The 27,749-nt window shown below is 41.4% G+C and overlaps 1 protein-coding gene across 2 annotated transcripts in view; it reads left to right on the top strand.

Moving 5' to 3' along the window:
• Window positions 1–22,408, top strand: part of LOC138798529 (solute carrier family 2, facilitated glucose transporter member 9-like) — a 50,052-nt gene extending 27,644 nt beyond the window's left edge. For both annotated transcript variants that reach the window (XM_069979039.1, XM_069979040.1), the window contains exons 7-12: window positions 4,130–4,317; window positions 5,734–5,844; window positions 10,395–10,496; window positions 12,862–12,937; window positions 20,514–20,641; window positions 22,007–22,408. In XM_069979039.1, the coding sequence (XP_069835140.1) occupies window positions 4,130–4,317; window positions 5,734–5,844; window positions 10,395–10,496; window positions 12,862–12,937; window positions 20,514–20,641; window positions 22,007–22,243 (842 nt within the window). In that variant the 3' untranslated portion in view covers window positions 22,244–22,408. The remainder of the gene's footprint in view (window positions 1–4,129; window positions 4,318–5,733; window positions 5,845–10,394; window positions 10,497–12,861; window positions 12,938–20,513; window positions 20,642–22,006) is intronic.
• The last annotated feature ends 5,341 nt before the right edge of the window (window positions 22,409–27,749 follow it).

Genomic DNA, 27,749 nt, shown 5'->3' with positions numbered 1-27,749 from the left:
CAAAGATCTCAATGAGAGATCAAAGTGTATATACTAGAAGTCCCCCCAGGGGGGCTTCTAGTATATGTGTAAAAAAAAAAAAAAAAAAAGTGTTGTTGTCAATAAAAAGCCCCCTCCCCTAATAAAAGCCTGAATCACCCCCCTTTTCCCAGGTTATAAATAAAAGTAAATAAAGAAATAAACATGTTTGGTATCGCCGCGTGTGTAATCGCCCGAAATATTAATTAATCCCATTCCTGATCTCACACGGTGAATGGCGTAAGCGCAAAAATATCCCAAAGTGCAAAATTGCGCATTTTTGGTCGCATGAAATCTAGAAAAAATGTAATAAAAAGCGATCAAAAAGTCGCATATGCGCAATCAAGGTACCGATAGAAAGAACACATCATGGCGCAAATATTTACACCTCACACAGCCCCAGAGACCAAAGGATAAAAGCGCTATAAGTATGGGAATGGAGCGATTTTATGGAACGTATATTTGTTAACAATGGTTTGAATTTTTTTACCGGCCATCAGATAAAAGAAAAGTTATACATGTTACATATCGTTTTAATCGTAACGACTTGAGGAACATATAAAACATGTCAGTTTTTCCATAGGACACACGGCGTAAAAACACAATCCCCCCCCCCCCCCCCCCAAAGAAAAAGAATTGTGTTTTTTTTTTTTTTCAATTTCACTGCGCATATAATTTTTTTTCTGGTTTCGCAGTGTACTTTATGCAAAAATTCTGCCTGTCATTGCAAAGTAAAATTAGTGACGCAAAAAATAAGGGCTCATGTGGGTCTGTAGGTGTAAAAATGCAAGTGCTATGGCCTTTTAAGCACAAGGAGGAAAAAACGAAAACGCAAAAACGAAAATTAGCCTGGTCCCGAAGGGGTTAAGCACAAGGAGGAAAAACCAAAGCGCAAAATTTGAAATTGGCCCGGCCCTCTAAGGGTTAAAGGGGCTTGTACTAGTAAAGAAAACAAATGGCTGTACTTTTTACTATTACACCTTTCCATGGATTGTTTATTTGCAGTATTCTGGTACCAGCTACTAAAAGTATAAAGTTGTAGTGTGGTTGAGGAAACTGTGTCCCAGTGTCTAAATCTATGTATGGGTATCATGAGTTAACTTGTATACACTTTGCCTTAACATACAATACATTGTCACACTGCTATACACTTCTAGTATTGCATACACAGAAGCATTATGAATGTGCAAGAGTTAAGATTGTCCTGTCATATTTCAAGGATGTGTGGAAGTTTGGTCACATGACCTTCTCTCAGACAGCTGTAATTACATGGAGGGGTCTTGCAGGTTAGTTTCCAGTTCCTAGTTATAAGCTTCCATCAAGGCTTGTATGCTAAAAAAAAAAATTCAAAATTCTGTTCCACTTGCTATTTACACCTAAGAGAGGTCTGGGTATATTATGGGGCTCACTGCACTATAGAGTATATTGTGCATATGGTTATGTGACAATCAGGCTTTTTTTTGGATAAGACATATAGGAAATATATAGTTGTTCAAGGACTCTAAACATAGTAAAGCAAAGTTTACCTTAGTTGGACTGTACATATCTCCACTAGCAACATTAAGGCTATGTATGTTCAACACTAACAATAACTAAAAGCTTATTCAGAGACTTTTATACTTGTATTACTACTCGCAAAGCAACTGCCGAGGAAACTGTGATTCCGCCTATCCATTTTCATGTACTTTAGTTCTTTTTTTTTTTTCTTTAGAGTAGTAAATAATAACAAAAACTATATAAATTGTATGTCACTGTACTCCTATGACCTGCAAAGTAAAATTATGTTGTTTTTGCCATATAGTAAGCACTAGAGATGAGCGAACCTTGAGCATGCTTGAGTTCTTCCAAATATCACGGCATTTGATTACCAATGGCTAAAGAAGTTGGATGCAGCCCTAGAGAGTCCTGGGAAACATGGATGTAGCCCTAGGCTGTATCCGTGTTTTCCAAGCAGCCTTAGGGATGCATCAAACTTTTTCAGCCACAGGTTATTAAATGCCGAGAGTTAGGGTTAGGATGAATTTGAGCATGCTTGAGGATCACTCATCTCTATTATGCTCCATAAACTAAAACCAGAAAAACAATGGTGGAATTTTTTTTTTTCTCATTCCACTCCACAATATTTCTAACTTTTCGCAATACAGTGGATGGTACATTTAGATGATGTATATTAACAAATATAACCAATGAGGGCTTGTTTTTTGTAGGAAGGTGACAAGGATGTAAGAGGATGAAAGAAAAAATTTACGGTGAAAACATTAAAAGTGAAATTAAGGAATATTTAACGGTTTTGTAGGACAATGACTAAAATTGACCAGAAATTAGAAAGTCCATCATTGGGAATCTGTTAATGACTTCACTGGTATTCTGAGGGTCTCCCTATGAGCTCTGTGTGTTCGTCAGCTTTATTCTCTCCTCTTTGCAATCATGGAAGCTCCAGATTGGGCTATTTTGCAGTTTCTAAATTGGGAGCACTGTGCCATGATATCGCTGTATAGCACTCCCGTAAGAATTCACAGCTATAAAGTCTACCATCTGTCAGGGCCCCAGGTGCTTTTAGCTTCACCGCTGGTAGGACTGCCAGTTTTTATTTTTGGTACAGATGGTAAACAGACAATTTTTTATTGTGGTTAATAAGGTTGTAGATATAGAACCATGCTATTTTTCTCAGATATACCTACTTAAAGGCTGACGCTACTTGAGGAACATAACTGCTACTTGCCTATATAAATACATCATGATTAAAAAGATTTTACTAGTCACATTTGGCAAAGTTGTGAATGGCTATATTACTTAGAAAATGGTGTCGGCGGTATTGGGTATCTAGTCCCCAAGGTGAAACTTAAATTTCCTAAACCCAAATGGAAAAGCTGTAGCCCCAACCTGTAAGTAGTATGTGTCATGTTTAATACTAGTGCCCTTCTATGTTGTGTACAGCCCCCAGTCGTAACACCCAGCCTCCAGGGCACTCCGGCACTGCATTGAAGAAGCTGCAGTACAGGTCACTGAGACTACATAATCATGGTGCCGATTGGGCAGCTTTAAGTGTCCCTAGAAGCTTTTTATTGTGATTAAAGAACAATTCCACAGAATTGCTTTAAGGCATGACCACTGAGACCAATTGCAATATAGCTAGTTTTTGTCTAGTAATATTCAGAGATGGGACCAAATTACATAGTAATAGCAGTATGTGGTCAACTTAGTAGAATACTATTACTAAGGCTAAATAGATATCCAGAATCTGTGCCAGTTCTACTGTGTATAACTAGAGATAAGCGAACCGGGTTCGGGTTCGAGTCGATCCGAACCCGAACGATCGGCATTTGATTAGCGGGGGATGCTGAACTTGGATAAAGTTCTAAGGTTGTCTGGAAAACATGGATACAGCCAATGACTATATCCATGTTTTCCACATAGCCTTAGGGCTTTATCCAACTTCAGCAGCCACCGCTAATCAAATACCGAATGTTCGGGTTCGGATGGACTCGAGCATGCTCCAGGTTCGCTCATCTCGATGTATAACCTATACCAAGCTGTTCAATTAAAAAATGAAAAAGGACATAGAAATGAATGGGTTCATTTTGAGGAAGGTTAAGAGCAAGGCTAAGGGTCTGGGGCAGTGAGCTGCAAAAGGTGCAGCATAAGAGAAGTCCTATAGTCAGGAGTAAGAAATATTTTCTGTAATGCACTACTGTAAGGCCTTATTCACACATCCTGTAATCTATTGATCTGTATTTCCGTACTCGAGTACGCAAACCACTCCTGAAAAAAAGGGCATGTCCTCGTATGGACCCTGATTTTTATTTTTGCGATCGTGAAAATCAATGGTAATCCGCTATTTTCTACGGATTGTAAACTCTTGGTATCCGTATTTCTGGAAAAAATAAGGATGAGTCCTTAGTCACATGTTGAAAGATAGTGTTTCTAAAAAATTTACGGAAATACAGATGCTCCATATACTGTATGCCCAGTCTGTAATTTTTAGTGAATTGTACGGGTGGGTAGCGGGAGGAATCTACAAACATGAAACAAATACTGAACATGTGCATAAGTCTTTTTGGCCCAGGAACAAAAATAGTCACTTCCTACTAATTCTTTTTGCTTTTTCCAGCTCTTCGTTGTTTCCGTGGAGAGTTTGATGTCCAAGATGTTATTGAGGAAATGCATGAAGAGCAGCATTCTCTAACCTCTGTGGAGACGGTTTCTGTGTGTGAGCTCCTCCTGGACCGCACCTTGTTCTGGCAGACTTTATCCGTTATTGTGATAAATATGGGTATGCAGCTGTCGGGAATTGACGCAGTAAGTCCTCCATATTGCATGTTAGAGGTAGAATGTGGCCTTAGAAAATGATCGCGGTTAAGCATGAATTTGGGCCACATAATATTTGGCTCCTGGTGCAAAGCCATCGTTCTGTTTGTTTTATAATGGGTTTTCTTGTTTGATAACATTATATAATTGGGGAAAAGATCAGAAGCAATGTTAGAAACTATTACTTTATTGAAAGAGTAGTAGATGCTTGGAACAAACTTCTAGCAGATGTAGTAGGTAAATCTACAATAACTAAATTTAAACCTGTCTGGGATAAACGTATAACTATCCTAGGATAATAAGAAGGCAAATAATAAAAGGGCAGACTAGATGGACCCAGTGGTCTTTTTCTGCTGACAATCTTCTAAGTTTCTATAAGATACCATTATATAATTGTATCTTCCATAGCAGTGCCTTAACATTCTTAGTAAGACTAGTAATACAGACCTAGAATATATCAGTATCTCCAAAGTTATCAATATTAGTAGCAAGGCATGTACATATTGCTAGTAGTTCTAGGCTCTATAAGATCCTGAAATCCAGTGGTTGGTACCAATGGGTTAGAACAAGCAACAGGGTCATGGACACCCAAGGCTTATTAATGAATTTAGGTAGTAAAGGCTTGCTCATCTAGGCCTACCCTAGAAAATGTTGGTGTTATAGGAGGAATATGCCAAATATAGTTTACATTGCATTGTACTGCATATGGGGCTATGTATTCAAGTACAAGGTAGAATGTCTATGCTGACCCATATCCACCACAGAAAGAGCTTAAAATTGGCATGTGAGCATTAGAAATATTCTATAAATGTCTGAGTTGGAAATATCCTTTTAGTTAATGTGGAACCAGAACCGGGTAGAAGGAAGACTCTGGATTTTCAGAAATGCATCCTAATTTGGAAGAAAGTAGACTTGGAAGAAAATTAAAGAGCAATTGTAAATCTTTATTGAGGCAACGTGTTTTGGGGGCGACACTGTTCCCTTCATCGGGCATCTGATGAAGCCTGATGAAGGGAGCAGTGTTGCCCACCTAACACGTTGCTCCAAAAGAAGATTTACAATCACTCTACAATCTTCTTCCTGGTCCATCTTCCTCCAATTGGGGAAGCCGGTCACTGCCCTGTCCAGGGGTATTCACGTCTTCAAATCCGCCCTCTTTCATCTACCTGTTTCTGGGTCCTAATTACTACCAAGCTCTACAATGAGAAATCAGGAGGTGGAGAGCAGCAGTCCTGCCAAATATATGCCTTTATTAGTGTTGTGCCTACAGTACAACCCCACAAAGTGAGTGTGTGCATTGTATTGCATTATTTTTGCATCACTTACCCTTGAATAATATTACACATACAGTGTTCATCTGTTCTTTTTTTTGCATATTCTTTTAATTTATGTAATCACTTTTTGCAGATTTGGTTCTATACTAACTCCATATTTGAGAATGCTGGCGTCCCTTTGGCGGAGATACCATACACAACTGTGGGTACAGGCGCTATTGAGATCATTGCAGGTTTGGTTGGGGTAGGTATCACCTCAAAATTCAATTTAAAAATGATTGCTTTAAAGGGAAATAATTTATTTATTTAGGGTGCATTCACACATAACGAGTTTACAGCAGATTTTTACTCGGTAACATTATAGTCCTGCAATCTTGCGGCGCATTTTCATTCCGTTACGAGAATGTAGTCCTTCCCTCATTGCACTCCTGCTTCAGTCTCCGGGTCCCGGCTCACTGATGACCTGCTCAGCGAATTACTGGCTTCAGCAGGACTGCTCAGTGATTGGCTGAGCGGGCCGTCAGTGAGCAGGGACCCGGAGACTAAATCTAGAGAGCGGGCAGCTAATCGTTGGCTGCTTATTATTTTTACCAGCAGCTAATAAGTTAAATATGGCTTTCACTACATTCTAGCAACAGAATAAAAGTACACTGTGAGAATGCAGGGCCAAAGATGTAATATTACCAGGTATCACAGCGGTTTTGCTGCAAAACTCACATAGTGAAATCTGCTGCAAACTCGCTGTTTGTGAATGCACCCATAAAGAGAAATAATCTCGTCCGAGGGGCAGATCAGTGCACTGGGGGGCAGAAGTCCCGCCTACAGTGCACAAAAATGCCTAATTAGCATATGGATTAAACTGCTTATATGACTGAAACAGCTCTGAGGATGAATTTAAGAAGCTTACCTTTATCTTCAGCGCCCCATGTGCTAAAGGAACATATCAGCAGGTTAGTTTCCGTTTTAAGAAACAATACAGAGAATGTGTCATCAGGAAATAATAATTTTTAACATCAACTCAATGTAAAAATATGTTAATATATTTTCAAGATTTATTTTATTTTACTATCTATATTTTCAAATAATCCCCTAAATCTTGCAGTTTTTATTCTCACCATTAGGCTTAATACTAAGATGAAACTTCTAGTGCTGTCTGTGATGATAAGGAAGAGTCTGCTGGAAAGTGATTTGTGCATCATTACAGTGAAAGTTGACACCAGTAGAGATGATCGAACAGTGCCGATGTTCACGCTCATTCGAACCCGAACCATCGGCATTTGACTTCTGATGCCTTCTTGTTCCATGGGGAAGGTGGAGACAGCCCGAGAACCGCCTGGAAAACAGGGATACAGCCTATTACCTAGGCTATATCCCTGTTTTTCAGGCAGTGCTCGGGCTGTCTCCACCTTTCCCACAGAACGGGAAGGCAGTGGGAGTCAAAAGCCGATTGTTCGGGTTTGAACGAACCTGAACATCAGCGCTGTTCGATCATCTCTAGACACCAGTAGACAGAGATTTCAATAGATAAACCTCACCTCTTCAAAGGTCACAGAATATGCCCAATAACCCAACATGAGGACAGGAGAGGTGCCATTTCTTGAAGAAAGCCATGTTTTTCTGGATAATCCCTTTTATCTGCAATACATATAGTGCAGCTTAGTAATTTATATAGCCTACCTGTACACATAGATGCAAAGCTTCCAAGATCATAATAATGATGATATCTACATGTAACTATGCAGACCACAACTACATCAAGTAGACTTAAAGTCCAACAATCTAGCCATTACTTGTGGCTGCAGCAGCCTATAGCCTAATGCCTCTCTGACACATAAGACACCAGTATCATTAATACCATAGGAACAATCCAACAAGAAAGAAAAAAGTGATGGCACTGCCTGGCTCTCCACTAGATGGCACTATCTCAGGCTGGGTCCGGTATGTTGTGGTGCTCAATCTGAAATAAACATGCTGTATGAACAATGAATAAAGGATAAAAGGAGGCACTCACCAGCAGTGTATTCAGACCATCCGGCTTTTATTGCTGTGCGCAGGGGGAGCGGGGGAGACAAGGTGGGTGACCGCAGTTTCGCGGCTTAGTGCCGCTTTGGGGGTTCGTCAAAGCGGCACTAAGCCACGAAACTGCAGTCACCCACCTTGTCTCCCCCGCTCCCCCTGCGCACAGCAATAAAAGCCGGATGGTCTGAATACACTGCTGGTGAGTGCCTCCATTTATCCTTTATTCATTATTAATACCATAGGATTCTGTGGGCCCTAGGATAGGATAAAAGCCAGCAATCCTGGGATATGCCCAAAATTCGGTCTTAAATAAATATTTACATGCAAAATAACAAACTCCGCGACAGAAGGTGACGCGTTTCGGTCTTTCGACCTTACTCATAGCAGACCGTGGGCCCTGTTACAGATTTATCATTGGAGCCCAGAAACTTTAATGCTATGTATACAGAAAAAGCCACAATATACCTCATATATTGGAAGCTCTTGTTGCTCCACAGTGTATACGTTTCCTAGAACTATGTTTAACCATCACTACTCAGAGCTCGTAGAATCAGTGCAAACCTGAATTTATTATCGGCATTATACATCAATGGTCTTAATATCCTTGCTACAACATATGATGGTTTTATTTCACCTCCTCAATATTAAAAATTCAAGTGTGACTAAAAAAAAACAACAACGGAGACTTGGAAAGGGTGTTGACGATTGTTCTTCCCTATAAACACAAAGAAAAATGGCCACCTAACAAGCTGATTACTTTCATGTCTCCGTCTTGTCCCCTTTTGATCCTGTCCTCGACCTGCCCCCATCAGCCTCTCGTTCCCAACCATTTATAGTCTCCTTATCTGAGAGTTACCTCAGCGGAGATCAAATTTATAACCGAGCACACGTTCCATATTTTTAACCCAGGGCTGGCCTGTGCTACATAACACTAAATTAGATTTTTGACAATTAGAGAGACTAATGTGAGCCATCAGCTCCCAGGAGCAAAATCTCACTGCACGGCCTTCCTTTAATAAAAGCATCTCAGCGTAGACGGGAGAACCAGAATCCCCCCTCCCCAAACCTTTCTGCTCATTTACCCCTTTCTATCTTTCTCAAATCCCCCCTCTTTATTCAGCGCTACTCTGACCCGCTAAATGGTCCTCGCCCTTGCCATCTACTATTGAGCAGTAATAAAAGTGTTTGAAGAGGTGCAGGAGGAATGGGTTTGCAGTAACCAGCTCACATTCACTCAGGCAGACTCATAGCTCTGTAAGTCTGATTGGTCCTGAGTGGAGACAGAAATGGCACCCGATGGACACTGGGAGATTGGTTATAAAATTACAAGCATTTGTTCTGCTGTCAATATTTTTTGCTGGTTTTGCTCAAAGCTTTCTATTTATTTATTTATTTTTTCCTTCCTCTCATTTTCCAGCGGGGAGAAGGAAAGTTGAAGCTAATGCAGCTCTGAAAAGAGACTTTTGTTATGTGTTGTTTTTTTTTTTTGTAGTCTCCAATATCTTTTGATCAATTTAGAAGATGGAATTTGGGATGTAATTTATTTTCTTCTTTGTACGTAATCTGTGTCCTGTTTTTTTAGCTTTTGTCTTTTCTAGGGCAGTAAGATGAGAAATATGGCTGATATAATATAGATCCGAACTTAATTACATTCGTATTGTATTTTGCATTGAAAATCAATTAAAACAAGCAAAACGATAATAGTAGTAGTAGTAATAAAATTATTTGAAAGATTTGAAAACCTGTCACAATTAAATTTACTTTGTCAACTGTCAGTAAAGTAGTCATTGACTCTTTCAGTATTTACTCTATTGAAAAACATTGGTGTGTAGAGTCAACTCTGATGGGAATGGGTCATCAGGTTGGTCTATTTAGAACAGAGGGGTTTTCATCAGGCAAACCATTTAGGGCTATATTATATGGCCCAGTGTTTGCTGTAACTGAGCACTGGTCTTGCTTAGGGGGATACTCTCCTTCTATCATTTGTCCTCATCACAAATGTCAGTTTGGGGGAAGGTACATTGTACTCTTTTTCGTGGGCTCTACAAATTTTCTACTAGTGAGAGATACCGACCATTGAACCCCCTCTCTGATATCCATATGTGTTTTAAATGTTACATGGAAAGGGGACAACCCTTTTTCTTTTAGAGCAGTAAGCCAATTAGAGTCAGAACAACGTAGCATTTATTTGTTAAAGGGCCAGGGGCCTGTGGGCCCCATAGCAGTGGTGTGGTCTGCATCTATGTTAGCTAAGCCACTGTTTTTTACTTCAGTTGCATCCCTTCAATGTTTAACCCATAAAGAGGCTGGAAACATATAATCCCCAGTGATGTTCAAAGGATCCTTTCTTTTGGAAGAAAGCTCCTTTGCATACTATTTTTTTCCTTTCCAATGGAACACTACATGACTTATGAGACTCTATGCACTAAGGAGATTCCCTATACTCTTGGATTCAGAAGGAAGTAAACTACTACACTGAAACCTCTATAAGAGGAACAACCCCTGATATGGACCAGATTTTGTTTGACAGAGTTTTAGTCCACCATACATTATGCACAGTGGACAGTTCCTTTAGGAATATAACCTGGCTAGAAGACCACTTTTAATTAAATTTGGGGTGGTCTTCTAACTGTACTATAGAACCATCTTTCTCTAGTGCAGTCTACAGGTTTGGCTAATAACCAAGGTCATGTTTTAAGGTTCTTTAAAGGGTTAGAAATAGCACATTTTTTAAAAATTTATATTTAAACGCCAACATGTTTCCTGTATTTTCAGTGTTTCACAGTGGAGAAGTTGGGAAGACGGCCTCTTATCATTGGTGGATTCAGTTTTATGGGGTTCTGTTGTGCTGGAATTACTGTAGCACTTGTATTTCAGGTAAGTAATGACCGGGAAGAGACTATGATGCAAGACACTGGTTTAATGTACTGTATATAGTTTAATTTATTAATATTTAGTATTGGCCACAGTAAAATAATTTCTTATATTTGATTTAATTCATGTCTGTGTATAATATGTACTGTATGTAGTACACCAGTTGAAGTGTTTCATTCTCTGCCAGTGATGGCCAAGTTAGTTATCTTCTGTCTTGTGGGGTATACACAAAGCCTTTGTTAACAGTATTTCAGAGATACATTAAATTTTGAAGTTGGGAGAAATTTCTGGCAAAGACCTGGATCATCCTTTGGTGTATTTAGTGTATTTGGTGTATGCCCTGAGCTGTGGAATGAGATGTTTAGTTGACTGTGGAGCATCCAGCAATTCTAGCTTTGTAAGTAGGGGGTCACAGTCTTCTAATGCTACAGATAAGACAACCAAGTCCTGAGCCTTGAATTAGGGGCAGATTGCCAATTGCCACGACTGGGTCTCCTGTAAGGATGGAGACTGTTTATCGTGCCATGTAGTACCGCCTTTAGAAGAGCCCTGGCTATGGTCCATCAAGGTTTATTGCTGAATTGGTAGAAATGACTACTTCATTTAGTTAAAGGAGCTCCAGTAAGGACAAGGTTTTATGTTTCTCTTTTGTGGCCTGTAATTTGGCTCCCATTGTCTTTTTCCAAGGTCTCAATCTGTGTAAGAAGTGTAGAAAAAGTGCATTCCACCCTTTAAAAAAAAAACCCTGTGTATTAAACATCTGTGAGCATCTTATACAACGGGATGGCATCTGGCAGGGCATTGGTTGTAAAGTAATAGGGATGATCTTAGGATATTTCCTCTCATATAGATTGGTCATGTGGCAATTACTTATTAAGCAGGCCAATGTCATGGGGTGGAGTATATTTTAGGGAGCACAAAAGTCCGAAGCGTGTGATCCGGGGGTAAGATGTTGGTGGTGGTATTATTTGTCTGTAAAGCTTTCTTGATTCCAGAGCACTGTACAAATTATAAGGGCTAACCTACAGAACTTAACATAAATTCAAGTAAAAACTACATAAATAAACTGAATAACAGGCTGGTACATAGTAAGTGAGGACCCTGCTGCGAGGGCTTACAATCTACAAGGAGAGGGACACAGAAGGTGAGGGAACAGCTACTCAAAGTGTGGTGCAGAGTTATTGTAGTTTTTAGCCTAGTCTAAAGAGGTGGGTTTTCAGACTGGTCTTGATGATGGGTGAGAGCCAGATGTGTCAGGGTGGGGCAAAGTCTTGGAGGAGGTTGTATGAGATGCAGACAAGGGGAGAGGTCATTGGAGGATCAGAGGGTGCGGTAAGGGGATAGTAAGTCAGAGATCTATGGAGCGGACAGGTTGTGCATAGCCTTGTATGTCATGGTCAACAATTTTAATGTGGATTTGCTGGGCAATGGGCTGCCAGTAAAGGCTTGGCAGAGAAGGGAGGCAGAAAGAGGGTGGAGGTGGATTAGTCGGGCAGCAGTGTTGAGGGTAGACTGGAGGAGAGCTAGAGTGTTAAATGGAAGGCCAGAAGGTTTCAGTAGTCCAAGCAGGAGATAATGAAAGCATGTACCAGCTGTTTTGTTGAGTCTGAGTTGAGAAAAGAGCAGATTCAGGATTTTTTTTTTTTAAGGTGGAGATGGCAGGAGGTGGTCAGGGTCTTGATGTGTTTTGAATAAGAAAGCAAAAGTTAATAATAGGTGTTAATAGAATGGGAAGCAAGTAAAGGGAGATGGCTGCCGTAAAACTTTTCATTTCCAGAGCAAATGATCCCTACCAATAGAACAGGAGCACCTACTACCCCAATAGTAGGAAACCTATGCATCACTTCCACTAGGATGATGCAACAACCTAACCATAACTAAAACCATTATAAAAGTCATATCGGTGGTCACTAAGAAGGTTAAAGGATGGATACCAATTCATCATGTTTCCATGTAACCAATTGAACCTGTAGACTAGAGAAGATTTTATAACTAAAAATAACTTTTCAGATCCCAGGCGTTTCACTGATTGGTCCCAGGACCTAAAGGTAAGGAGAACAGCATTCCGCATTCTAAAGGCTATTCTCCTCTGCCTTATAGACCTAAAACTAGCTTTGAATGACACACACCATGACTAGTATTCAGTCATAGAGGAGGGACCATAACATCTCCAGTCTTGCTACCTGCACCCTACTTCCACCCTGCCCCAGCTTGATTGATAGTGCCATCCAACTTGGTACCAATCCTGTACAATGCCTCTAATGTGGTGTTTTTTTAGTTATTTTATTATTATTTTAATGTAACAAATAGGCTGATAAGTATGAAAAACTAAGCAAAAAATTGATGTGTCTTCCATGTCCTCTTCCAGGCACGGATCGCCTGGATGCGCTATGCTAGTGTGATTTTTGTGATTGGAATCATTGCTGGTTTCTGTATAGGACCTGGTAAGTGCTATCTATTGTCATATAAGCATACATGAAAGAGAACTATCTGTACCTGTAAACTTTCATGTTCATATCAAGAGTGGACAGGTACTGCCCAATTGCCCAACTTCACAAATAGGAAACAACTAGGACAGTCCAGCCCATGTAAGTTTCCAGTTTTGTCAGAGGAAGGATTTTCCATCCGTACTACTGGCAGCCACAAATCGGTATCAACACCAAGCGAAGTCAAGTGTCTTATATTTATTGCCGTCCATCGCTGCTTCTGTGTGACATGACGCAGAGATTATTACTGGTAAACACAAAATGATAGTCCTAACTGAATACTACATAAACTATGGGCAAATAGCAAATCCTGGAGCTGTATGTATAGGGTGTTTGCATAGTATAATCATTTGAATAATTTGAGTTTATTGCCAGTTCATAGATCAGTCATGATTTCATCTTCTAGGGAGTAGATCCTTAAGCTAATGAACTTAGACATCAATAAAGTCAGCAGCAATTCTGATGTCAAGGGCAGCAGTCAACTCGGCAATTTATTGATGGTGGTTGATGATCCTCAACAAAAACTGCACCCATAATTAGGCCTCATGCACACGGTAAAGCCATCTGCACAGGGTTTATACAGAGATATATGGAGTCCTTATGGCTCTCTGCTCTAGAGCAATAGGAACTGTGTCCGGCTATATGGTACCTCTTGTTATGTAGGCAATTTCTATAATATGGTGCTTGAGGGGCTCGGAAGGTTGAGGCATACGGAGGTAGAGCAGGGCCCCATATATTTTTGTAGGTACTGTGTAAAAGCTTTGACGTTTTACTGTATTCTACTTCCCTGAGCCTTTTACAGGTTCTCTTGTATCAGTATGGCAAGAAGTCCATTGATTTATTTCACCCAGTGCATTTTAAGCATTGACTATAAGCAATTTGTGTGGTTGAGATGTATATGGACTCTCTATATTATTTTTCAAGGTCTTAAATGCACTTAACACATAGAACAAGCTTAGAATAGACACAATATCCCCATCTCCATTAAGTTTAACCAAGAAGGAGTTAAAGCCATATTAGCTGCTTTGCAGACTCTATCTTAAAATGATGGATGAAGACTGTGGTGGTTTATCCCATTGATATATTAACTGTGCCTCCAACAAATCTATAATTCATTTTCAGCTAAGAATTTATTCAGTGTAATTACATCTTTAATTAGGATTTTTATGGCTCATTGTTCATAAACAATGATGAATATGACTTTTAAAGCGACCAGGATTAGGGAAAAAATCTGCATGAACGCTATTCTATATACTCTGTGTTCTGCATGATTTTTCTCTGCGTTAGGAGTTCTATATGTGGCATGGTGTGGAAATAATGAACTGGTGCCTAAACTTCCTTGTGAAGCACTTTAAACTCATTACACCAACAATGGGCTGAATGTAGACAATGTTCTATTAACGTTGGACTATAATCAGTTGGTGTTCTAGTAGTTGATTAGAATCTCGCGATTTGTCACTGATGGAGGCTTTTCTTGCAGCCATAGATATTTTAGGCTTGTTTAAACACAGTGATACTTAAAACTACTAACTAAAGTTACTTAACAAAAAAAAGGTACATGGGTTTTAAATGGATTTGCCTCCTCCAACAGGGCACCTGCAGCCTGTGATACTGTCCATGGTCACCAGGAAACATGGTTTTCTTACTACCAGCTTCCAGCAGAGGACGTTATATCAGGGTAGAGGTTGACACTACTTGTGGTCAGTGGCCTAACTAAGCCCTATGGGTCATGGGCAAATATTGGAACCTTTCTTCATGACCCTGTGATTGCTAGGAAATAAAAAGATATGTTTGGCCAACACCCCCAACCCCCATGAAAAAAAGCAATCCCTGTATATTTATATACCAATAAGACCACAACAGATAGTCTTTCCTGATTGGAGATATACACTGTTAATTCTCTCTTCCTTTGGCCCATATGGCCATGAAGACTTCTCCTGTCCACCACTTGTCTCTACAGAGTTTTTCTACACATGCACTTTACGTTCTTTACTTTTCCAGCAATGCTTCACCACTTTACCAACTTCTAATTATAATGACCCAAATAGTAATAATGCCCAATAAAGTAACGAGCCCTTGTTGCCCTCCACCCCATACTATTAGGCAACCTTTGGAGCCCCCATATAATTAATATGCACCCAGCTGTTCCACCTACTCTTTAAGCCCCCCTTTTAAAATTGTCTACTCTTTGTGTCAATTACACAAAAAAGTAGCTCACCTCTCCCTATTCTGATGTACAACGGTTATGTTCTTTGCTGGATGCCACATGGATCATCTCATTGTGCAGACACAGTTGAGAGCAGTACTCACCCTTGGATCCTTCTCTGGTACGCCCAGCAGACACGTTTTTCTGTCAGGTTCCTGTACCTTCTCCGTCAAGTGTGGCCAACATAGGATGTGAACCAACAAAACACAGCAATCACTGAGCTCAAGGAGATCAGTGAAAAAATTCCAATGAAGTACTCAATCAAGAGTCTCCACGGATTCCCCCCAAAATTTAATTTAACATAAGATGTGCCGGTGGGGTCAAGGAGAAGAAAGGAGACACTGTGAGCCTAAGTACAGTTGTGCGACAAGGGCCATCTAAAGCCACCATGACACAAGCCAGTGGATTGAAGTCTTGATGGGGGTGTAGCTTTAGTGGGTGCAGAGGGTGCCTCAAGGCTGCCAGGCAGAGAAAGAGAACTAGTGGGACCAAGAGGATCAACGACAAGCCAAGTATGTGATTAGAGAACAATACAAGTATAAGAATGGGCCCCTTCACCTGCATAACAAGATAATTACAAGACTAGTGAACCTCCACCTGTGCTACATAGTGGAAGTATAGAATGAAATATATCTATAACCATCAATCATTGTATAAATGAACCTGCTGTTACAGTCCTGTTAAAGAAATTGGACCACTTTCTAAAAGCGCTGAGTTAGCAACCTGGTGGATTGGGACCATATTTCTGTGTGTGCAGAGCATTGTGCGATGTGCGGTAATTGGGCATCTGTGGAAGGTGACGGGGTAGTGGCCATGAGGACCTGCAAAGATAAAGAGCAGCAAGTGACTGGTACAAGCTGTGTTAAGACAGGCAAGCAGTAGCAAGGGATATCCTTACCGAAGAACCTCAGAGAAAAGATTTCTACAGTGTAATCTTAGAAAATGGCACAGTATATATGCAGAAATTGCTAATGAAAATTATAATTCAACTCAAAATGAAATTTTAAAATTGCATATTTTCATTTTCATCTATTTCTTCTGCGTGATTTCAGTCATTTCTGTAATATTACGTTCTGCTAAGGTTAAAATCTGAGGGTGTCTGCCCTCTCCTGGCCAAGAAAAATGCCGAAAGAAACAAGTACGTCTTATCACAGTGTAGTATTGCTAGGTGTTCATCATGCAGATCCCTTGTTCTTAGGCGTCTTTTCATCATTTTGGTTAATTAAATAGCTTTGAATATTGTTTCCCAGGAAACAATGGTTGAATTCTGATAAATAACGGTGATAGTATATCTGTCTTCTGTGTTCAGTCTTGAATATTTTTAGGAAGATGTTCAGTGATTACAACTGGTATTATTGGTTTAGTTCATCAGATCATATTAGTTATCAGGTTATTTAGGTTAGGATAGGCTATCCATATCCGCTCTTAGCATCCCTATCAGCTTTTTGAATTCTCGGGAAAAAAGCAGTTATACCGTGTTATACTATCCACAGCTGCTGTAAATGTGACAACGTTGTGCGGATTAAAGCAGTGTAACAATGGGGGACATAATGTTGCTCAAGAGGAAAGGATGCAAAGAGATGGACCGCCATGATTTAATATTGATGGCCTGCCATTAGAGATGAGCAAACCTCGAGCATGCTCGAGTCCATCTGAACCCGAACTTTCGGCATTTGACTAGCGGTGGCTGCTGAACTTGGATAAAGCCCTAAGGCTATGTGGAAAACATGGATACAGCCAATGACTACATCCATGTTTTCCAGACAACCTTAGAGCTTTATCAAAGTTCAGCAGCCCCCGCTAATCAAATGCCGATCGTTCGGGTTCGGATGGACTCGAACCCGAACCCGGTTCGCTCATCTCTACCTGCCATGAAGATTCATCTACTTTAAGTTCCCGGGTAACCACAACCAATGAATAAAAGTAATTCTCAATCTTTTTACTACAGTGGAATATTTGATAAGACAACCAATTCTTACAGCAAAGGTGCCTACCAGTACTTTGGAGGAACCTCTAAGTATATGACTAACCTCCAAGTATATGGTTATCTTTACATAGACACTGTCATTTCAACAAACTTTGCATAGATCCAGTGAATAGAAAAATTATAAGAAATCAGACTAAAATGTTTCTTCTTCTGCTATTTAAGGGGTATTCTCAAATACAGAACTTTCAGATTGGTACAGCTGCATCTCCTCTTACTTTATGATCTGGCAGGGCGGGGGGAGGAAAAGCGAGGACGGGATGCTGTGGTGCTGAGCTGAATTGGCTCTGCATCACTGTGTCTCCCACTGGGGTTACACATGCCTGCAGGGACAATCTACAAGTCCTGGTGACATGTTTGATCTCAAAGGAAGACACAGATGCTGGGAAAACTGCATACTCCTGAGGTCCTGACCACCCAAGTGGTGTCAAAGCCCGGCCACCATTCACAGAGCTCATAGGGAGAGAGAAAGGAGCCAAAATGCAAAACTAAGCAATTTTGGTAATGCAAGGCAAGGCAAGTTTAGATGATGAGAATACCCCTTTAAGTATCTTGTCCCCCCTCCTTCCTGCTAAACTGTAACTGGGGGGAGGGGGGTGAAGGGCGATGGGAGGGGAAGTGCCAGGTGTTATTAGTATTTTACACCCCTCGCAAAAGTCTGTACTTCAAGTAAATGTGGTAATGAAGTAGTACCTAAGTTTTGCCACTAGATGTCACTACTGTATGTAACTGTACTTGTATTGCACAGCTGTGGTAACTAAGGGGTTAATGTTTGTTGTAGTCTGCACACCAATGAGAGCCCTCTTTTCTCTTCACCGATCTGTGTTCCTTTTTCTTTGCACTCACAGAGGACATTATACCTCCTGTAGGAAGTTGTCACCTGCAGAGAGGAAGTACACACCCACACTTAGTGAGTCCTGCCTAAGTCTTGATGAAGAGAGGATGCAAGATAGGACGGTCCCTGCTGTAGTCCAGCTGGGCCCTGGGCCCCACCCCAGTCCGTGTCCAATGTAGTCTAGTTGGTGGTAGTGGATAGACGCATATGGGAGACGCAGTCACCCATTTCTTGAAAGCAGCACTTCTACTCACTATGCAGTGTTAAGTCACTAAAGGAGAGCACAAGTCAGAGATCACCCCAACCCACGCCGTGAACATCTCTAACAGTGCAGGACAGTATCCTGATAACAAGAGGAACTGATCGAGATAGAGCAAAGTTGCTAGAAGCCTACGTACTCTATCTCTCAGTGCGGGTGTAACCAGGTAAACTTGGCCACTCTGCTCAACTCAGGTAACAAGGTCTGGGGCTTGTGTCACCCTAATAGGACGGGTCACCCAACACTGTAGGGCAACAGGTGGTATAACGACAGCTAAGGTCGAAACACGGGCACAAGTATTCTTCACTTCACAAGTATTCTACTACTAAAGTTCCGGGAGAGCACATTACTACTTGGGTTGGAACTCTCACGATAGACTCCTCACTACTACTCTGAACCTGCAGTACAAACTTCTCTTTACAACTCTGGAGACTCAGCACAAAATCGTCTCCACTGTTCTGAACTGTCAGTACAAACTCCTCTTTACAACTCTCAGCTCTTCTACCCTAGAGGATCTCAGCGCAGATTTTGTTTTGTCACATCTACAAAAAGAATATTTACAAGTAAAGAATATTTATTTATGGTAACGGGAGTGATTATTGTTCTGGCACCCACACAGTAGATACCACATCCTTGGGTCATCTCCACTTTCTGTGGGTGGCGGTACCGATAGTACGGGTGGGTCACAACTCCACTCCGGACCACCGTGATAAGTACCCAAGGGACCCCCTCACAACCCGGCAGGTCACCGACCACAGGGGAAAGGATATAGCCAGCTTCTCTAAAATAAAAGCAGGTGTGCTCCCATACCTGTGTGCCACTCTGGCACAGGCATCACGACAGTACATCTACAGGCTGAGCTATATTCCAACCAACCACCACAGTAGTGGCGTCAGACTCCACTATCAGGCAAGTGACGCCCACGCGGGCACACACCACACTGGAAACACACATGCTGCAGAGGGAGACAGCTAATAAAACCTGTTCCATAGGTGAGAGATATTTTTATAAAGCTTTATACACAGTTTTGCCTGCTCACTACGGCTTTATCATAGCTTCCATGATGCTGCTGCTTTTTAGGCTGTAGTATTGACTTGTTTGGACACCATTAACGTTAGACCGTGCCCATCAGCACTGGGAGAATGAAAAATTACAGATTTAGCTTGGTGAAAATTCCATATATAAGATATATGATGGCCAAGTATAGTGCTAATCCTCCTGTACATACACAGGACTGCTCATCATGAAGCGTTATCTGAAGCGACAGGTACACTTTTATAATTCTAGGAAGACAAGGCCCTGTGCCACATAAAAACAGAATGTGAGCATCTTTAGCTGTGAACAATGTCATTCGGGGTAGAATGCACATTAAAATCTGCTGAACCCCCTAATTTTGGTGAGACTAGCTAACTAATGTCTATATATTCTGAATTACAGTGGTGCCTTGGATTACGAGCATAATTCGTTCCGGGACCGTGCTTGTAATCCAAATCCACTCTTAAACCAAAGCAAATTTTCCCATAAGAAACCATAGAAATGCAGACAATTTGTTCCACACTCCAAAAATAATTATTTATTATTCTGAATAACATGTAAAAAGATGAAACAAACATTCAGAAACAGCAGAATATGTGATGATATAAGTTTCTATACAGTAATGGAGAGGATGGGAAACACAAGGGCGGACAGAGACTGCGGGGAGCATAAAGGAATGAGCAGGGCAGATGTGGGCACATACATGCAGCTCTCTCTGTCCGGGGAGAGAGGGGTTACAGAGACTTCCTGGGTCAGAGCACAGTGCTGTAGACCCCGCTATGCAGACCAAGCACCTCCCCCACTCCCCCTCCCACCCAGTACAGGGAGCTCTTAAACCAAAGCAATGCTTTTAAACCAAGTCAAAAATTTTAAACCAAAATGCTCTTAAACCAAGGTACCACTGTATTTGCACAACTGCAAACGCAAAGCATACACATGTATGCTTGGTCAGACATTTGTACATGCACTCCTGGTAAGAGTTGTCCAAAGTGTATGGGCAGCTAAAGGGTTTTGTTGAAAGACACCCCTCATCTGGAGCACATATGGGCGCACTGCCACCCTTTCTAGGCCCAGAGCAGTGGTGTGCCCACCTCAGTTCTGCATGCCTCTGTGTAGAGTGCTCCTCCATAACACAGTAGTATATTTTTATATATGAGTCATTACCTTTTGTCCACTGGTTTGTCAATATCTCAATTTTTCTTTCCTTTCTTTCAGCTGGCCTTCCATTTATAATGACGGGAGAGCTTTTCATGCAGTCTCATCGTCCCGCTGCTTTTATTGTAGGAGGAACGCTCAATTGGCTATCAAACTTTGCAGTTGGCTTTGTGTTCCCTTTTCTGCAGGTAACTGGCACTAATATATACTTTGTCTGCATATACTTAGCGTTGCTGAATGTGTCCATTGTTGTTGAGTTAGAGTAAATGATGACTGGTCCACCACATGCTCAAGTGACCGACGTTTCCGATGGACAATAAATCAACCAGTGCTGTAGAAATGTGGTGGTAGTTCTTATCAGTCACAATTCTTTATATACACCTATTGTACCAGTGACTGATGGAAATCTATCAATATAATTTTATTACAACTTGTCAAAATCCGTAGATATCTCAGAACTAGAGATGAGCGAACCTGGAGCATGCTCGAGTTGATCCGAACCCGAACTTTTTGCATTTGATTAGCGGTGGCTGCTGAAGTTGGATAAAGCCCTAAGGCTATGTGGAAAACATGGATATAGTCATTGGCTGTATCCATGTTTTCCAGACAACCTTAGAGCTTTATCCAACTTCAGCAGCCACCGCTAATCAAATCCAGAACGTTCGGGTTCGGATCGACTCGAACCCGAACCCGGTTCGCTCATCTCTACTCAGAACCAGATACTTCCTAGGATGTTTTATTATAGTCCACATTTCAAGTGTATCTTTAGCTACAGTAGAAGCCCTTCCCCCCAAACTCATAGCATTTCTTGGACCCTATTATAAGTTAATTGGGTAAGTTGGGTATTACCGGTGTCAATCACAAGATGAATCTGGAATTCTCAAAATTCTCCATACATATCACATGGATTGCCAGTCCTGCTTGAATCTGCTAGATTTGCCGACACATGCCTAACATTTATGAGAGGGTACATTGGAGGGCTTATAAAGTTCTTACTCTTAACCTTGATATTCAATAGAAAACTAAAATTATGTGGCTAATTGAAATGTGGAGTTTCAGGCTCCTTAAAAATGTCTAACCTTGCAAAAAAAAAGCTGTTGTTAATGGGAGAAGCTACTTGCCATACTCTCACATTGCAAATTTTCATTCTGAATCGCAGAATAGCTACTTTCTTGCAAAAACAGCACCACCCCTGTCCTCAGGTTGTTTTGGGTATTACAGTTCAGCGGTGCTCACTTCAATTAAACTGAGGTGGAAAACCACACCCAAACTGAGGAAAAAAGTGGTGCTGTTTCTGGGAGAAAACTGGCATGTTTTTATAAACTTGGATAATCCCTAATCCCAACAGTTCAACTTCTACATATGGGTTATGTTACAATTACAGACATGGTATTGGTCAAAATGATTCTTGTCCATTGGCTATGCCTGGTATTGCACTAAACAAAGTCCTTCGACAAGGGAGGGTTTCTAGACAACTCATGTAATTCTTTTTTTTCCATTCACAATTGAACTATCTATACTGTATACTTATAATATTGTACTTTTAATTGCAGAAATCAGCAGGAGCCTTTTCTTACTTGGTATTTTGTGGCGTTTGCGTATTTGTGGCGGTCTATGTTTACTTTGTCATTCCGGAGACGAAGAATAAAACCTTTTTGGAAATCAATGAAATGTTTTCCTCAAGAAAATCCTTGTGTAAACCTGCAATACCTGTAGATGATGTGAAACTCCGGAAACTTAATGGCTACGGAGCATTAGAGAACAGTTCATTGGAATCTTCCATGGCATGAAACTTACCGAAAGACTCTATCTAGAGGAAGATTCACAGTTAGCGGTACAACCGGGCCCATGAAGGAGTGCATGGGGTGTACTGGGCCAAAGGACAAATTTGGACATCTGGATATCTCCATACTTTTGTGTAATAAGGAATGAAAAAAATTTCTTAAATAAATCTCATAACCTCATTGACAGAATTTTTATTTCCACTATAGTAAATTAGTAGATGATATTTAATCTCTTTAAAGACTTCACTCGCTAAGGGTCTTGGGTCTGGAGTCTGGATTTTAGAAAGCTAACCAAAGTTCCACCAGTATCTAGCCAGAAAAGTAAGCAACAAGTTACACCCTCTCTCCTATCAAATGCTGATCTTGACATTAAAGAGGTTATCCAGACTCTAAATTTGATTTATCTATCCTCCCGGGAGGCTATCAATAATATATCTGTGGGGGTTTGAACCCCTAAGCCCCCGCTGATTGGCTATTTGAAGGGGTCATGATAGTCATACCAGCACTGCAGCATCCTTTGTGTTTACCAGTACTTATCCATCGCACATAGTAATGCAGTAATACTCCAATGAACGGGGCAACACTGTAGTTCCTTGCACCACCACTGCTAAAAGTATATTGATTTGTAAACATTAAAGGCTGTGACAATTGGATCGGTAAGGGTAATTGGGGCTGAACTCCCTGCTATCTAATATTGATGGCCTATCTGGAGTAAATAACCACTAATAACTATATTTTTTACTATTAAAACAGTATATAACAGTACACAATGGCGATGCAGGACAGGTTCTTTTTTTCTGTCCTGTTTAAGAATAGATCCTTATTATCTAACACATAACTCAACATAACAGGCAACAGGATACAACAGGATAGACATCCTATTTCTAAGGTACCATTCTCTAATCTTGGAAAAAAGAAAAGGGCCCAAAAACACTGGGTGAGATTTATCAAACATGGTGTAAAGTGAAACTGGCTCAGTTGCCCCTAGCAACCAATCAGATTCCACCTTTCATTTTCCAAAGAGTCTGTGAGGAATGAAACATGGAATCTGATTGGTTGCTAGGGGCAACTAAGACAATTCTACTTTACACCAGTTTGATAAATTTCCCCTACTGTGTCAGCGGGGCCTCAGCTATCCTATCCAGTCCACTGCAAGGAGGTGGTTATAAGCCCCAATGGATAAAAGAAGGTGTGGTGACGGACTTGTGTATCTTGACGGCTAGAGATAAACGCAACTTGAGCATTATCTCGAGTCCGATCATTTGGCATTTAAATACTGGTGGCTGAAGAAGTTGGAAACAGCCCTGGGGAGTCCAGGAAAACATGGATACAACCATAGGCTATGTTCACACTACGTAAGTTTCGTAATAATCACGGCCATTGTTGCCGATTTGCAACAATGGCTGTGATTACTATGGAACTTACGTAGTGCTGCCGTCTATCGAATCCCGGCCGGAGTGTATACAGGTAGCATACACTCTGGCCGGGACCCCTAGCGGTGCCGCAAAAAACTGAGATGTCAATTTTCTGCGCCCGCCTCCCAATTCATCAGGAGTGAAGATCAGAGATTATCTTCTCTGACACTGGCTGTTCCATGACCCGGCCGGGTCACGGAATGGCCATTGTCTTACCCCATGTGAACATGGCCTTAGGGTGTATCTATGTTTTCCCAGACTAGGGCTGCATCCAACTTCTTCAACCACCGGTATTCAAATGCCAAGTGATCGGACTCGAGCTTGCTTGAGTTGCACTTATCTCTATTGATAACATTAGTATAATTTAGAAAATCTTGTTTGGGTTATAGTGTTTCAGTGAGACACCTTGATTGTCATTACTTGCACAAGCGTTTATTTTTTTTACGAATACTTTCTTTTTCTCCACAAACTTTTTTTTAATTGAAAATTATCCATAGAAGTGTTACTTAAAGGGGTAGTGCGGCACTAAATAACAGTCCGCCATCTTGTAACAATGATGTAATCTTCGGGCGAACCGCTCCATCCGTCCCTCGTGCCGGCCGCCCTCTGCTCATCAGCTGCTCAGCCACGATTGACTGAGCATAACTGTGCTTAGCCAACCACGGCTGAGCAGCTGATGACGCAGCCGGCATGAGGGACGGTCAGAGCGGTACGGCCGGCCGCCCGAAGATTACATCATTGTTACAAGATGGCGGACGGGGGTCGACACGGATCAGGTGAGTATAGTGCACTACACTTCTGGGGATGGCGTGGGTGGGGGGAAACACAGGGAAGGGGGCCATTCACTAACATAACATACATTACAAAGTTGTACAACTTTGTAATGTGTGTTATTTAGTGAATAATTGTTTAGCGCCGCACTACCCCTTTAACTGCATTCCTATGGACTCAAATCTCTGAGCAGCCCCAACCATAGGATCAGCTGCTTAAGTGTTAATTTTTTTTAGAAAAGCTGTAAATGGTCTTGTGATTATCAGAACAAATTATCCCGCTGAATCATGTTTTTGTAAATGTTACTTTTTATATAACAATGTAATTCACAAGTGAGCAAAAAGGATGTCACGGAGGTGAGATGAATTAGACGGCACATCTGATGCGGTAAAGATGGGTGATTAATGGGACAACAGCAGTTTCATTGAGTTGACTGCCATCCGTGAATTGATTAAATGCAATGTGTTATGCAGTTTGTATAATGATGAATAGGAGCAGATACTTTTACCAGCCTCTGGCCTGAACTTCAGTAGACTTTGTTATGGATATGAAAAATCTGAGACTATGTGCTCTGCTACATCTAAGGTCCAGACTAATCTGCCACTTCCTCTTTAAAGTGCCTTGCTTCCTCATGTGCCATTACAAAGGTAAGCATAGAAACATCGCTTTTCAGAAAGCATGCAAAGTTGCACAGTGGCGCCATGCTGAGGAAACATTATGGGCATGTAGGCACTTTATTTGCCAGTGTAGATAGGAGAAAGAAAAACACACATGTTTAATCCAACAATTCTTATTCAGCACATTGGCATGTCTAGTGTTTAGACAGGCGTCTCCAGCCCTAAATTCTGAATTTACTCCTGATCCTATGAACCAGTGATGGTGTTTGGGCACCTAAATATTGACCAAGGTCTTAAGGTCCCTATACACCTTAGGCCCTATTCACATGTCCGCAGTTCTGTCCGCAATTACGGACAGAAAATAGGGTCAATGTATTTCAATGGCCCCATTCACACATCCGTAGGTGTGTACAGGGACGTGATCTGTGCCGCAAAAAAAAAAGGATAGGCCCTAGTGCGGACTGAAATTCTTCTAAGGATGTGCCAATAGAACTCTACGGGAGTTCTGCAATATGGATTCGCAATCCGCAAATAATGACTAGTTTATTATTAAGTAAACCTTTTTATTTTTGAGGATCAGCAAAAATTACGGATGCAACATGAATGCAATACGGATGAAACTTTGCGGATTGGGGATGAAAAACTGCGGACTGAAATTTGCAGAGTAAAAAACATACTGACATGTGAATAGACCCTTATACTTATGTTGGCCGAACCTGCCACTAGCCGTCTGCAGTCTACCCCTCCCCATAGGGAACACAGTTGGTCAAACAATCAGGCAATTGACAGCTGCCCTTCCAAACCCCCCCCCCCCATACATTTCTGTATTCCATATCTGTATGCGGACTTTACCGACGGTGAAGGCATGTAATGGATTGATTCCCTGCTGGGCATGATGTATCAATATCATGCCGGAAGCAGGGAAAGTGTTTGAATCTCTACGCCACGTTAGTGACAGAGCCACGATCAGCGGCAGTAGAAAATAGCAGTGCCCACAATGTAAAGTACAGCTGCCAGCCATACTTTACAATGTGTGCAATGCTTAAAGGACAACTCCAGCAATTTTTTTTATTTCTTTTTAGCTTAATTAACACACATTACAAAGTTATATACCTTTGTAATGTATGTTAATAAGATTTTTTTTGTAATGCCGGAGTTGTCCTTTAATAGGACCACGGGTACATCTAAAGGTGCCTGTAATCCAAATAGAAATAAAATAATGTTCATCCAGCCAATACTGCAGTATCGGCCAGGTGAACATGCAAGAAAGCGGCTGTTGTTTGACACACCTAACAGCTGTGTAATGCCCCTCCCCATAGTAATGCCCCACCTCCTGTGTTCTCCCCATAGTAATACCCCCACGTGCTCTTCCCATAGTAATGCCCCCCATGAGCTCTTCCTATAGTAAAGCCCCCACATGTATTCTCTCCATAGTAATACCCACCATATGCTCTCCCCATAGTAATGCCCCTCCTCATGTGCTCTCCCTATAGTAATGCCCTCCCCATGAGCTCTCCCCATAGTAATGCCCCCAGTGTGCTCTCCCCATAGTAATGCTAGTAATGCCCCCTTCCCAGGTGCTCTCCCTATAGTAATGCCCCCCCATGTCCTCTCCCCATAGTAATGCCCCCAATGTGCTCTCGCCATAGTAAATCCTCCCTCCATGTCCTCTCCTCATAGTAATCTTCCCAGCGATCCTCTCTTCTCCATCACGTTGGAGATGCTGCCTATGCCGGAAGTCCCTGCAACCAGCGCACACAGAGGTGAATGGAGTGCTCACCTGGGACTGGTGTCCCGGATTCCTGGGATGCCTCTGCAGCCGCCAGCACCCACTGGAGGCTCTTCTGATTCTCCATTGGGCCTGTCCGATATTACAAATTGATGAGGTGGCACAGGTCGCACATCCCTAAGGCCGACCCTGTGTACAGTCGTAAGAAAAATTCATAAGGGAAGTCCTTTGACCTTGGTTATTGTTGTTATGGTAGATGGAGAAGCCACATCCTATATATATTACATGCATGTGTCCCTTTGGCCACTGACAGATCATCCTGCTCAGGCCTCTCAAAAGAAGACCCTATACCGAAATGTTTTGTGTAAAGCCAAACTGGCGGCCACCAAGGAAAGTGTAGAGGTGGTATTTTCTTTTTTTTTTTGCCCTGAACACTGACAGAAGGTGTTGGGAAAGCTTCAATACAGAGTGACGATTTTGGCATCCAATCAGGACACCAGTAGAGCTGTCAATCACAGCTGAGAGGAGGGGCTGAGGAAGCTTCCAACACAGAGACCTCAGTGCACCTAAGGAGAAGAGCCCACTTCCTGATCATTGGCCTTGGCAGCTGCCAACACATCAGACAACGTTTTTCTCAATCATGACCGCAACATAAAGTATCATTACACTCCCCTCCCCATCCTAAGTCTACAGCTTTCAGCAGTTTTGAGGGCTTAAAAATTTGCTGGCCGATTCCCTTTAATTACCTTGCGGTTTAATATAGTGCAACGTGCAAACTGTTTAATTCAGAAGACTTTGTAGGGGGGAAAAAAAGCATAGTTTGCATTTAGATAAATAAAAGTAGAGACTTTTCCGTCCTCCAATTTCGCCTAATCTCCATTACACTGGTATTTTGTGTTCTTCTTTTTCTGCAGACGATTGTAATAGTATATTACATAGCTACAACCCAGTGTAAATAACTAAAAAGTGTATTGTAAATA

Source organism: Dendropsophus ebraccatus, chromosome 8 (assembly GCF_027789765.1).
Source record: "Dendropsophus ebraccatus isolate aDenEbr1 chromosome 8, aDenEbr1.pat, whole genome shotgun sequence".
NCBI lineage: Eukaryota > Metazoa > Chordata > Amphibia > Anura > Hylidae > Dendropsophus > Dendropsophus ebraccatus.
This window is presented reverse-complemented; position numbering and strand designations above follow the sequence as displayed.